The 12,429-nt window shown below is 42.1% G+C and overlaps 1 protein-coding gene across 1 annotated transcript in view; it reads left to right on the forward strand.

The window, feature by feature from the left end:
- Positions 1-9,981: 9,981 nt before the first annotated feature.
- Positions 9,982-12,429, forward strand: part of LOC306857482 (cadherin-12-like) — a gene marked incomplete at its 5' end in the record, with an annotated part of 225,742 nt that continues 223,294 nt past the window's right edge. Inside the window, 2 exons of the mRNA XM_079397461.1 lie at positions 9,982-10,043; positions 10,172-10,678. Of these exons, the coding sequence (XP_079253587.1) occupies positions 9,982-10,043; positions 10,172-10,678 (569 nt within the window). The remainder of the gene's footprint in view (positions 10,044-10,171; positions 10,679-12,429) is intronic.

Raw genomic sequence — 12,429 nt, forward strand, 5'->3', positions numbered from 1 at the left:
CCGTCTCATTAGATAATCATTGAATCGAAAGAAGCCCCCCAGACAACACACTAACACACAACCGCCTATACATCAGCACACAAAACGCACACTCACACATCAGTCCAAATACTGCTCTCGTGATGTTTCCTCACCAGCAACCTTATAGCCATTAAACGCTTCCCTCGATTTTCATACATCTCGTCTCTGTCCCCAGACACACGCCTACAACCCAGAGTAAATGCAGTCGATTTCTTCAAAAGCCCACGTGTCCTTGATGGAAATCAAATCGACGGAGTGTATGCCAGCCTCTGTGTTGCTGCTCTTGTCACTACTCTAATGGGTGACGGGGACTTTTCCAAACACATACGGTGAAGCTACAGACTAATATTAAAAGGAGAGTCAATACATTTTGCATTCATTTTTGACAGAATAAGACATGGTCCCAAAGAAAAGTTCCCTTTTGCTTATGCTTATCCCTGAAAGGACACTCTAGCAACATCTTAAGAGATTAATCACACATCTGAATAACAAAAAAACAAACAAAAAAACACTCAAGTGTCTACAACAGAGATGTTTTTGAGGCCCTAACCCTACTTCTGGTACTTAAGCAGGGCACTATTCTCTAATATATAAATATGTTTATTTAAAGCACTGCATGAATTACATACTATATGTTAGAGTTATTGCTGTTAGGAGTGGGAAAAAAAAAAAAAAAATTTTATTAATCATGATTTATTTGAATGATATGTTAATTCTTAACATCGAAAGCTCTAGAAAGATAGACAGACAGACAGACAGACAGACAGACAGACAGACAGACAGACAGACAGACAGACAGACAGATAGATAGATAGATAGATAGATAGATAGATAGATAGATAGATAGATAGATAGATAGATAGATAGATAGATATTTTTAAGATGATTTATGTTTTTATGAAAATAGTCTCTGGGTACATTCATTTGATCAAAAATACAGTAAAAACAGTAATATTTTGAATTATTAGTACAATTGAAAATTGCCTTTTACTATATTAAAATGTAATTTATTAATGTGATGCAAAACTGAATTTTCAGCATAATTACTCCAGTTTTAATGTCACATGATCCTTCAGAAATTATTCAGATATGCTGATTTGCTGCTCAAGAAATTTTTCAGCATTGATAATACTGTAAATAAGTTGTGCTGTTTAATAATTTTGTAGAAATCTGTGATACATTTTTCAGGATAGAAAGTTCAAAAGAACAACTTTTGATCAATTGAAAGCATCCTTGCTAAATAAAAGTGTTATTTTGTTAATTAAAAATTGACATACTCCAAAACTTCTGCACGGTGGTGTATATTATATAATTTATATACTTTGTAGCACAGACAGACAAGGCTATATTATTTTTTATTTTTTAATGTTACGTTTATGTTAACAAACTCTTGCGCATATTGTGAACGCTTCAGACTTATTTCAGTATCTTTGCACCTGAACTCTTGTTAAATCTCAAGTCTACATGCTGGTTTGGGAAACCGGTGCTATTCCATCATAAAATATTGCATGCTGCTATTTAAGATGATCTTAATAGCATGATTTGCTAAATTACTGGGAAACCCAGGCCTCATTATTTTCTTTGCCAACACCTCTCTCCCTCTCTCTCTCTGTCACTTCTTCACTCTCTGCAAACCTTCACTATCACTTCTTCTCTCTAACAAGGACATTTGGGAGACAATTTTGCAACTTCATCTTCAAACAGCATGTGAGGAGCAGGAAATTTGGGATTCATGTAAATAAACGGTGGGGAAACTCTCAAGAGCATCCCTTATCTCTCCCTTATTGAGGAGAAACAAAGATGCGTCATTTCCCCGCACACAATCCAGAGATGAATAAAAGAGCAGACGAACGACACAAACTGATTTTCAAGTGCAAAAGAGGGTGTTTTTACATCTGAAAAAACCGGCCCAGTGATATTGACGCTTTGGCATTTGGGGTCAATATAGAGCTCTGAATTTTTGTTTAAATAATTAAACAAATAATCTGGACTCGGCCTAAACTAGAGAACAAAATACCAGCTTGTTCTTCACTCCTTTGAACCTTAAGAAGGAAAGAAAAATAGAAAATATTAGCCATTTCATCCCTCCCTTTTCCCTGTCGAATCAATCAGTTATTTTTCTTCCAATGGAGCTGCATTATTCATTTATAAGTCACATGAAAAATTAATGCAATTCTTGGATTGTGTTTCCAGTGCTGTTTAAGGTTAAAAATAAAAGTGTGCAGACTGCATATTTACAGGTGTACGAGGCATCGGCCACATACAGCGGAACATCCATAATGGTATAGAGGCATTAACCTTGGCTTCACACAACAAGGAGAGAGTTTTGTGATAGGAATACCAAACAAGCACGAAGACAACTTCAACACAGCGGGATCCCAACACACCCCATAACATCCCACTAGTCACTGCTTTTCTTAAAAAAAGAAAGAATAAAGAAGGAAAAACAAACCTTAAGAGCAAAGAGGTGTCCATTTTTCTTTATTGATGTTATTTTACTTTGCTCTTTCGTAAACACTTTTAAATTATTGATGGAACTGTGATCAACAGCTAGATAACTGTCAGATTTTTATTAAACAACAACGAAAAAAAAACAAATTGAGCTCTATGGGATAAATTTTAGCTTTTCTAACTTTTATATTGTGATGTCAACTTAAATAATAAACTTAAATCTGGCTTTTGAATTTTGAATTTATGAGATTTAGGTCTCAACAATTGTTAGAAAGATCTGCTTTTAGCATCATTGTTCAAATTAAGCCCAAAGAGAATAAGTGGAGCTGGCCCAAAATCTATTTTAATTAACTGAAATAAGATATGTTATAAAAAACATACAAAGACACATTTTTAAAAGTTTTGAGTAAAATATTTGTGATTTTTGTTTTCACAAAATCACAAATATATGAATAATTAAAAACAAACAAAAAACTATTAAATTTAACAATTAAAAATTACTATTAATATTATTATTATTAAAACATAAAAATACCACCTCACAAGTAAACAATAAATAATATATATATTTATTTTTTTAATTTTTTTTAAAGAGGGATTTCTGATCAGCAGGCAAGTACCTTTATAACACTGTTTCCGCAGCTCACATATGTGTTGATTAAAGGCTGATCATGATGTAAATTTATGCTCTGACATACTATTCCATCAGCTTCAAATATATCTTCGCATGTACCCAATTTAGAGCCCTTAACAACAGACTCCCCTCAAATATAACGATTTGGAAAGGCATACATGGAAATGTCCTTTCGCCAATCTGAGATTGCACTGTTTTGATTAGCTGAGAATACTAGATGGGTCTGGCACAAATGGAAACAAACACTCTTAATTAGAAATGTAAATTAAATTAAAACTGAAGAGACGGCAGTGATTCATTATTCTTTTCTGAATACATTTGTAATCCCAAGGAGGAGTTGAAAACACGTTTTTACAGAGAATGCAGCATTATGATTTCAAGTTGTTTTTATCGTTAAATACGACAAATAAAAGGAGGAAGCCAAAGACTGTCTTTGTTTACAAAATAAATTATTATGCAGTGAATGGCATCTGCTTAAGTAAGGTCTTTGCGTCTATCTAGTCAACCGTGGAGTCTTTTGGAATCCAAATGGGCACCAAGCTGTCTGTCAGTCACAGGTCCCTAAAGTAATGTGCTAAAGTACTTAACCTCTCTGTGGGGGGGCCAGTGGGCGGATGGCACCTGAACACCAAATCTGTCACGCACAGGGGCCCCCATCGGGGACCGGACACAAAGGGCACGTGACACGCAAGGGTGAACGCAATCTGTCCAGCGCAACATTTACTCAGACGCATTAGACACACATAGGTGCACACACATGCACAAATGCATCATGTTGGTTTTCTGAAACAGCCGTGCACACACCGACATCTCCACAATGTTATTTTGCTGACATTATGAACTCTCGCTTGCACACACACTGGGCCCGTCAAGTCTACTTCTAAACCGAGCGACAAGACTGGCTGCTTGACTCACTCACACAAACCAACCAACCCACACAAACATGTCAACAGCCATTCAAAATGAGCCACACACACACATTTTTCACCCTGAGACACACACATGCACCAGACTCAAGAAAACAGTTTCAAGATCATGTTAGGTTAGGCAGACACACATGGACACACGTTGCAACCGGACTGACTTTATGGGCAGGCGAATACACGCTTGAAATCATGTTTGCATTCACTCGAGCAAACCATCTGAGAGAGCAACACCACACACTGCCCACAGAACACCACACCACTTCACAGGCTCTCACTGCTTTCATCACATCTGCCAATCCTGCTCGCATTCAACCGCACTGTGAGCAATGGGCGATGTTACTGTAATGCACAATGATTCTGCACTGTCTTTCTTCACTCGTGGGCTTCAGTAGATCTCTTAGTGCTGGCGAATCTCAGAAGAACACCAAAGGCGAAACTCACTGAGTAGATGCTATGCTAACACAGACTCACGGAGGATAGAGAGAGATTTATATGAAGTATTAATATAAAGCTCAAGTGAGTTTGATTGAAGTATGAATCCTTAAGGTCTATGAGTCTGAACAATTAAATGTATCCTTTATTGGCCAAAGAAAGAAAGGATGAGAGAGATATTGACAACTTTTTATTGATAATGTTTACTGTTTCAATAGCACTCATATTTTTTTACTATTTACATTTTTTAATTTGTTTGTCTACATTTGCTGTGCTTTACTGTCAAATTAAACAGTATACAATACCGAAGTTCTTATTTTTATATATATATATATATATATATGGATATGTGTGATGCTAACGTTCAAAAGCATCAGTTTTCAAATTTCCCAGCATATTAATATTGTTTTGAAGTCATAACATGATATTCTTCAAATAATTGTGGAAACAGTATGCTTTATTAATCAAAACTCTTGTGTGAAAAGGAATTAAAAGCGTCAGACTTTTCCTGTCTCTAGTGTTTATTTCTTTTGGAAACTGCAGTGATATGTACTTATTGGTACGCATTTCGTGTCTCGCTAAAAAGTGCACTCAGGTACGTTTATGCCATGAGACCAGGTAGACACATACATATATTATGTAAACAAAAACTTTTTTTTTTTTTTTTGGATGTGATTAATCGCGATTAATCCTGATTATTTAATGAATAGTAAACCCTAAATGGTATACCAAAGTTCCACACTGAATTTTTGTACCAAAAAAAAAAAGTTTGTTTTCCACAGAACTTGAACACCCCATCTGTCAAGTCTCTGCATCATCTCTCACAAATAAATGTATTTTATTTTCAGCTGCATTTAATAAATTAACCACCTTTATATGAAAATTTAGAGCAAAAGTCCAGAATTTCTAGTTTCAAGGTAATTTACCCCCAACCATTACATGCAAAAAGGTTTTTTGAATATAGATCTTAAATTTCTATCCATCTTAATTATAGTCCTCTTTGCGAAAATTAGCCAGGAAGGAAACAGGGGCCATTTCAAACTATTAGAGAACAATCAGGTGGTCTTTGGTTCCACCTACACTGAGTGTCCAAACGCCCTGATTACAGGTTGTCTTTGTCGCCCACCAGTCCATTCAGATGCCCCTTTCAATAAACTATGTCAACCAAAGAGACTTGAAAAGAACCAGCAGGCTGCCACAAGCTCAAACACTTTGGCATTCATTTACCTGTGTCATAACCATAATTGATTCATTTACCTTTCATTCCTTTCAGTTTTTCAGTTCACAGTGCAATTTCAAAGGGATGACAAGTTCAGAAAAAAATAATCTTGAAATAAGTCATTACATCTAAAAAATATAGGAACAATCTGTTTTTTTTTTTTTCCTGTTTTGACCACCACCTACATACACATGATGACGCATGTATACATATATGCATCAGGGACATTCTGTCAGTATAAACTGTGGAACGCTCTGCATGGTTTGTGAATTGGCTAATTAATATAAATATAATTATAAATTGATCCATTGTCATTTGTGTCAGAGAATCACCACAGTCACTGCAGTCTCCAGTAACGACACTCACCAGATCCCAATCCCCTGATTTCTAATCACCGCCACCTGTCAGCACTCATCAACAACACTATATCCCTGCACTCCTCCCTTTCACTCTCTGGCTGTTTCTCAATTCCAAGAACGCAAAGAACGGACTTGCGTTCTCGTGGGGACCGGTCTTGCCAAGCTTCCTTGGAAGAACGAACTCGGAAGGACGCAAGAACACAGAACGCACACTTATGAGAACTGAGATGTACTGCGTTCTTGCTTAACTGTTTTATTGTTAAGATTCATTGTAATATGCCAATAAAAATTACTTTCTCCGGGTCTTATAACTTTATTCAAATTAACCAAAAACAAAACGATAAATGTTTACTTTCAACTTCAAGAGCCGTCATGTATTTACGAGAGCGAGTTTAAAGCTTACAAGCTTCCGTACACCGGCCGCCCACAACGTCTTCTGGGATTTCTAACGGCTCGATTCTCTCAAGTCTGCACTCGATGCATCCTCAATTTCAATTTCAATTTTGGGGAAGTCGTGGCCTAATGGTTAGAGAGTCGGACTTGTAATCCGAAGGTTGCGGGTTCGAGTCCCCGGCCGGCAGGAATTGTAGGTGGGGGGAGTGAATGTCCAGCACTCTCTCCACCCTCAATACCACGACTGAGGTGCCCTTGAGCAAGGCACCGAACCTCCAACTGCTCCCCGGGCGCCGCAGCATAAATGGCTGCCCACTGCTCCGGGTGTGTGTTCACGGTGTGTGTGTGTTCACTGCTGTGTGTGTGTTCACTGCTGTGTGTGTGCACGTTGGATGGGTTAAATGCAGAGCACGAATTCCGAGTATGGGTCACCATACTTGGCAGTATGTCACTTCACTAAAAAAGAACATATCCGGGCACTTTCATGCATCCTCTATACTTGCGTTCTTGAGAATTGGAACTGAACTTCGGCGGTTAATGATGACGTAGAACGAGAACACAAGGACGCAAGATCGCTGAAGAACGCATATTGAGAAGTCTGGTCTCAAACTTTCCATGTTGACTTACCTGACCCACTTACCTTTTGTCTACTTACCAGTTGCTCCAGTGTTTCTATCCCTGTTCTCCACCGCCCCAGTTCTCCACCATCTCCATGCTCCACTGTTACCTACGGATCCCCTGGAAAAGGAAAAAGGACATTCACACTCAGATAAGCCCCTAGAGACATTCCCATTCCCCACCTTCTTATCTGGACGTTCTGCTCATCTAATGCCCCTCTGCTACTACTCAATAAACATGTTGATTGTATTGCACTTACCTCTGTGTCCTGTGTCTATCTGCTGACAATTTGAGATGTAACTTAAAGCTGACAATAAAATGCTGGGAATAAGTATGTAAAATTATTTACTTTCCAAATGACTGTAATTTTCTATAAATCTGTGCCAGTTACAGAAGCACCCGGACACATGGATTCACAGCAGCTTACAGTGATCTGTCATGCCACATTTAAGAGCGTCAAAACAACGTTTATTGTTTGAATTTTGTTAAAGAATGTGCAGGATTTGAAAGCTGAGACTGTCTCTTATCAGAAGTAACTAAGCACAAAGCTCTTCATGATAATTGGATTGGAGACACACTGGAAATAATGTTTTCTGAAGGGAAACCCGTGGATCTGGCAACCCTGGGTGATTTATAGGATCAAACAGAACCAACATAAACAGCGCTGTGTTACTGCGTTGTTGCTTTATTTACCTTGGACAGCCCTAAATTCGACACAATACACATTTTCTTCACGCAAAGTTGCTGTCTGACATGTTTTTCCACCCCCTTTTGATTGCATATAATTGCTTTCCTCTTAACAATTTTGTTTATTTTACTCGCAGCCAACGATTAAAATAACCAAATCGTTAACTTAGTTCTCAGGTTTATGAGCTTAGGTAAAACGCGATCTTTTTGGCAAATAATTACGATATGCAAAATCACATAGCACAGACAAGAGATTTCTTAATAAAATCAAAGTTTATTCACTACTCTAACACACTACTTGACTAGCCAACACAAAACAAAAGACATAAACACACACATTCGTTGCAATGAATTGTTCTGATCTGAAGAGAGTCATAGGTTCTCACTTAATGCTCGTTTCACCTGAGGGAACTCATAGACACAGAAGTATTTTATCTTTACTCCTAAAAGATAAACATATCACCAGTTTCCAGTAGATTCAAGGGATGTTATCTTACTGTTCCTTTTGCTTTCGGTTAAGTTCGGCCTTCCTTCGGTTCAAAGAGTCTCTCTTCTCTCAGTTGAATTCAGTTCTTTGTTCAGTTCGAGACGGACCGCGTGCGGATTGGCTGCTCGGTAGGTCGTGTCACGAGGGTACTCTTCAGTGGTTGGAGGGCTTCGTTCTGACTCGATGAAGCTATCAGGAAGTCGATTCAGGTCTTTAGCTTCCGATGTTAAAGTTCTTTCGAAGTTTAACTGAGTCTTGGTCTCAGTTGCCAGACTCCTCCGTGATGTTAGAGGCCAGAAGCGCTTTGCAGCGTGAGCAGAACGAGAGATGAGCGAGGCGTGCTTGAGCCTCCTTTTCAGTTTTCAACTCCAACCCGTTTTTTTCACAGTTGTGCATCTGTTTTAACGGGCCAATTTGGGATCCGCCTCCGGGCGCTTGATCCAATCGGATTCTTTCCTGTGGGGCGTTTGATCCAATCGCAAGTGTTTCTGTGGGGCGGAGCCCCGCCCTGCACAGTTGCGTGTGCATACATTATCTGTGCAGTTATTTTATCACATAAGATACTTATAAAAAGCAAACTTCTATTCGTATTGTAATCATGCACTGATGAAAAACAGATCAATCTCGTTCATCATAATATTTTTCATGAGATTAGCTTTCTGACGAAACCAAACAGTAGCCGTTTAACATGCACCAAAATACAAATATCCTTTATATTCAATTTCGTAGTTAAGGCATTGATTAGGCATTGATTAAACGATCCTAAATTCTCAATAAACATATCGCATCGAGCATGTGAACTGACATCTCGTCATCAGGTAACCTTTATGCATTGAATGATTACAACAATACCATGAGTTTCAATAATAACAAAACAAGCTTATAACTGTCACAAATACAAACATTCTTAATACATGTATAGATATAGTGTATATAGTGTTTCTTTTTTTCGAGTATACTTTGTTTCAGTAGCAGAAACCAGTATAACTTTTGTTCCCTTTTAAACACACAATATCCTTAAGCCAAGCTGTGTCTCTCTTTGTCTATTTCGATAGCACCCCAGAAAAGGCGCGTTTTCCTGGAATGTGCTGATAGCAAGGTTGTAAAAGTCTTCTTCTCTTGGAAAGTTGGGAGTTGTCTTTAGTTATTACTTAAAGTTGAATTACGGCGCTCAGCGGAGTCAGATTCAGGGGAGTCTCTGGCGCCACATAAATTAGAATCCGGGAACATGAGTTCTGTTTTCTTTCAAAATGACCAAAAGGGAATTTTCTTCGTTAGATCCTGGTTTTATGGCCCAGGAGAAAAAAGATGTCCATTCCATTCCGTCAGGATGTCTGTTGTTAGATGTGTGCGTTGGCTTAAGACCACTTCTTACAGCGGGTACAGAGCGATGCCACGGGTTGAACAGACGCTCGCGAGCTATCTGTCGCCTGGTGTTGCATCGTCTGTGAAGGCTCCGGCTTTGCCCACCAAACCGCTGCGTACTACATCCGCATTGGTGAGCAAAGGGTATGCGGCAGCAGGTCAGGCTGGTGCGTGTCTGCACACGATGTCCGTGTTACAGGCGTACCAAGCCGAACTGCTGAGGGAGATCAATGAAGGCGATGAGTTCAAGTTAGATGACATTTCGGAACTCAGGAGGACCGCTGATCTAGCTCTCCACGCCACCAAGGAGACCGCCCGTGCCATTGGGCGCTCCATGGCATCTATGGCTGACCCTTTCAGACATGAGAGATAAAGATCGGGTCTACCTCATGGACTCCCCGCTTGCGCCTTCTGGCCTGTTCAGCGACGCTGTCGATGCAGTCGTCGACAGGTACCAGGAAGCCCGTAAACAAGCGGCGGCGTTCCAGCGATTCCTCCCTCGCCATTAGTAGATTGGCTGCGGGCTGTCATTCAGGCTAGGAGGTCCTCGGCAAAGAAGTCCTGATGTCTGTGGTCCAGGGCTTCTGAGGGCGACCCCTACTGGGGTGGAGCGGTGCACACCGCATCACACGATGCCCGTCTCACCTCAGTGCCCTCAGGGGATCGGTCTGCCAATTATTTTCATATTTTTCCACCCAGAGACGTAGCGGAGCTGAAAAACTCGCCACCTTTTCGGAGGTCTCTGCAGCGGTTGGACCGGTCGCTCCCTGCCGGTGCGCCGCGTCAGGGCACCGATCTAGCCGCACCCGTTACACCAGAGGTCAGTCTCGAGAGACTGATTCCCTTAGTAGATTACTTGGCAGCATGGATGCTACTGCCAAATGTATCTTGTTGGGTCCTGCACACGGTAGAGAGAGGCTATCGTATTCAATTTGGCGCTCCGCCGCCATTGTTCAACGGGGTCACTCCGACTTTGGTCGGCCCCGCGCAGGCTCTGGCGATGGAACAAGAAGTCAATGCTTTGCTGAGGAAGGAGGCCATCGAGGTGGTCCCTCCTCACGAAGCACAGTCCGGATTTTCCAGCCAGTACTTCATAGTTCCAAAGAAGGATGGAAGGTTGCGTCCCATTTTAGATCTGCGTCATTTGAGCCGCTCAGTCATGCAACTGAAGTTCAAGATGCTCACAGTCAAACAGGTCATGTCTCAGATCGGGTCCGAGGACTGGTTTGTCACGATAGATCTAAAAGACGCTTATTTCCATATCTCCATCCTTCCCAGTCACAGGAAGTTCCTGAGGTTTGCTTTCAGGGGCAAAGCTTACCAATATCGAGTTCTTCCCTTTGGCCTAGCACTCTCACCCCGTACTTTCACGAAGTGTGTGGATGCGGCACTGGCCCCGTTGCGGCTTCAGGGCATCTGCATACTGAATTATATCGACGATTGGTTGCTCCTAGCTCAATCAGAGCAGACGGCGGCTCGACATCGAGATGTCGTTCTCGCCCACATGAAAGACTTGGGGTTAAGACTAAACGCCAAGAAAAGTGTGCTTTCTCCATTACAGAGGACCACTTATCTGGACGTGGTGTGGGATTCGACCACGATGCAGGCGCACCTGTCCCCTGCTCGTATCGAGTCGATCCTCACAGCAGTCAGGAGAGTAAATGAAGGCCAGTCACTCACTGTCAAGCAGTTTCAAAGACTGCTGGGCCTCATGGCAGCTGCGTCCAACGTGATACCTTTTGGCCTGCTGTATATGAGACCCCTACAGAGGTGGCTCAAGGCCAGGGGTTTTTCCCTGAGGGGAAATCCACTTCGCATGATCAAAGTGTCTCGACGATGTGTGCGAGCCCTAGACATGTGGAGGAAACCTTGGTTCTTGAATCAGGGCCCGGTGCTGGGAGCTCCGTGTCGCCAGTTTTCATTAGCGACGGACGTGTCTCTCACCGGTTGGGGTCATGAGTGGCCACCCTGCCCGCGGTCTGTGGAGTGGCCGCCATCTGACATGACATATCAATTAGCTGGAGATGCTGGCCGTGTTTCGAGCACTCTAACACTTCCTCCCAGACCTGAGAGATCACCATGTGTTGGTGCGCACCGACAACACATCAGTGGTCTCGTATATAAACCACCAAGGAGGTCTGCGGTCGCGACCCTTGTACAAGTTGGCGCACCAGATCCTTGTGTGGTCCCAGGGCAAACTCCTCTCATTAAGAACAGTGCACATTCCTGGGCATCTCAATGTGGGAGCAGACGTTCTGTCAAGACAGGGGCCGAGGCCCGGGGAATGGATGCTTCACCCCGAGGTGGTGAAGCAGATAGGGAGAATGCTTGGCCATGCTCAGGTGGACCTGTTTGCTCAATGTCCCCTCTGGTTCTCTCTGACTCCTCCAGCTCCTCTAGGACTGGATGCTATGGTGCAGACTTGGCCGAGGCTTCGTCTGTACGCTTTTCCCCCTATTGCTCTGCTCCCGAGAGTTCTGGCGAGAGTGCGCTGGGACGAGGTCAATCTACTAATTGTAGCGCCGTTCTGGCCGGGCCGAGTATGGTTCTCGGACCTGATTTCTCTCCTCGACGGCACTCCATGGGAGATTCCTGTCAGGGGAGATCTCCTCTCACAGGCAGGGGGCTCGATGGCCCACCCCCGCCCGGAGTTGTGGAAGCTGTGGGTGTAGCCACTGAGGGGGCACAGCTCATAGCTTCCGGTCTCTCAACCAAGGTTGTCGAGACCATCCTCCAATCCAGAGCTCCCTCTATGAGGAAACTGTACGCCCTGAAGTGGAGACTCTTCACTTCATGGTGCGGAGACCGCCTGCTCAACCCAGTTAACGTTGTTCGTA

The sequence above is a fragment of the Barbus barbus genome (assembly GCF_936440315.1).
Source record: "Barbus barbus genome assembly, chromosome: 38".
NCBI classification, from domain to species: Eukaryota; Metazoa; Chordata; class Actinopteri; order Cypriniformes; family Cyprinidae; genus Barbus; species Barbus barbus.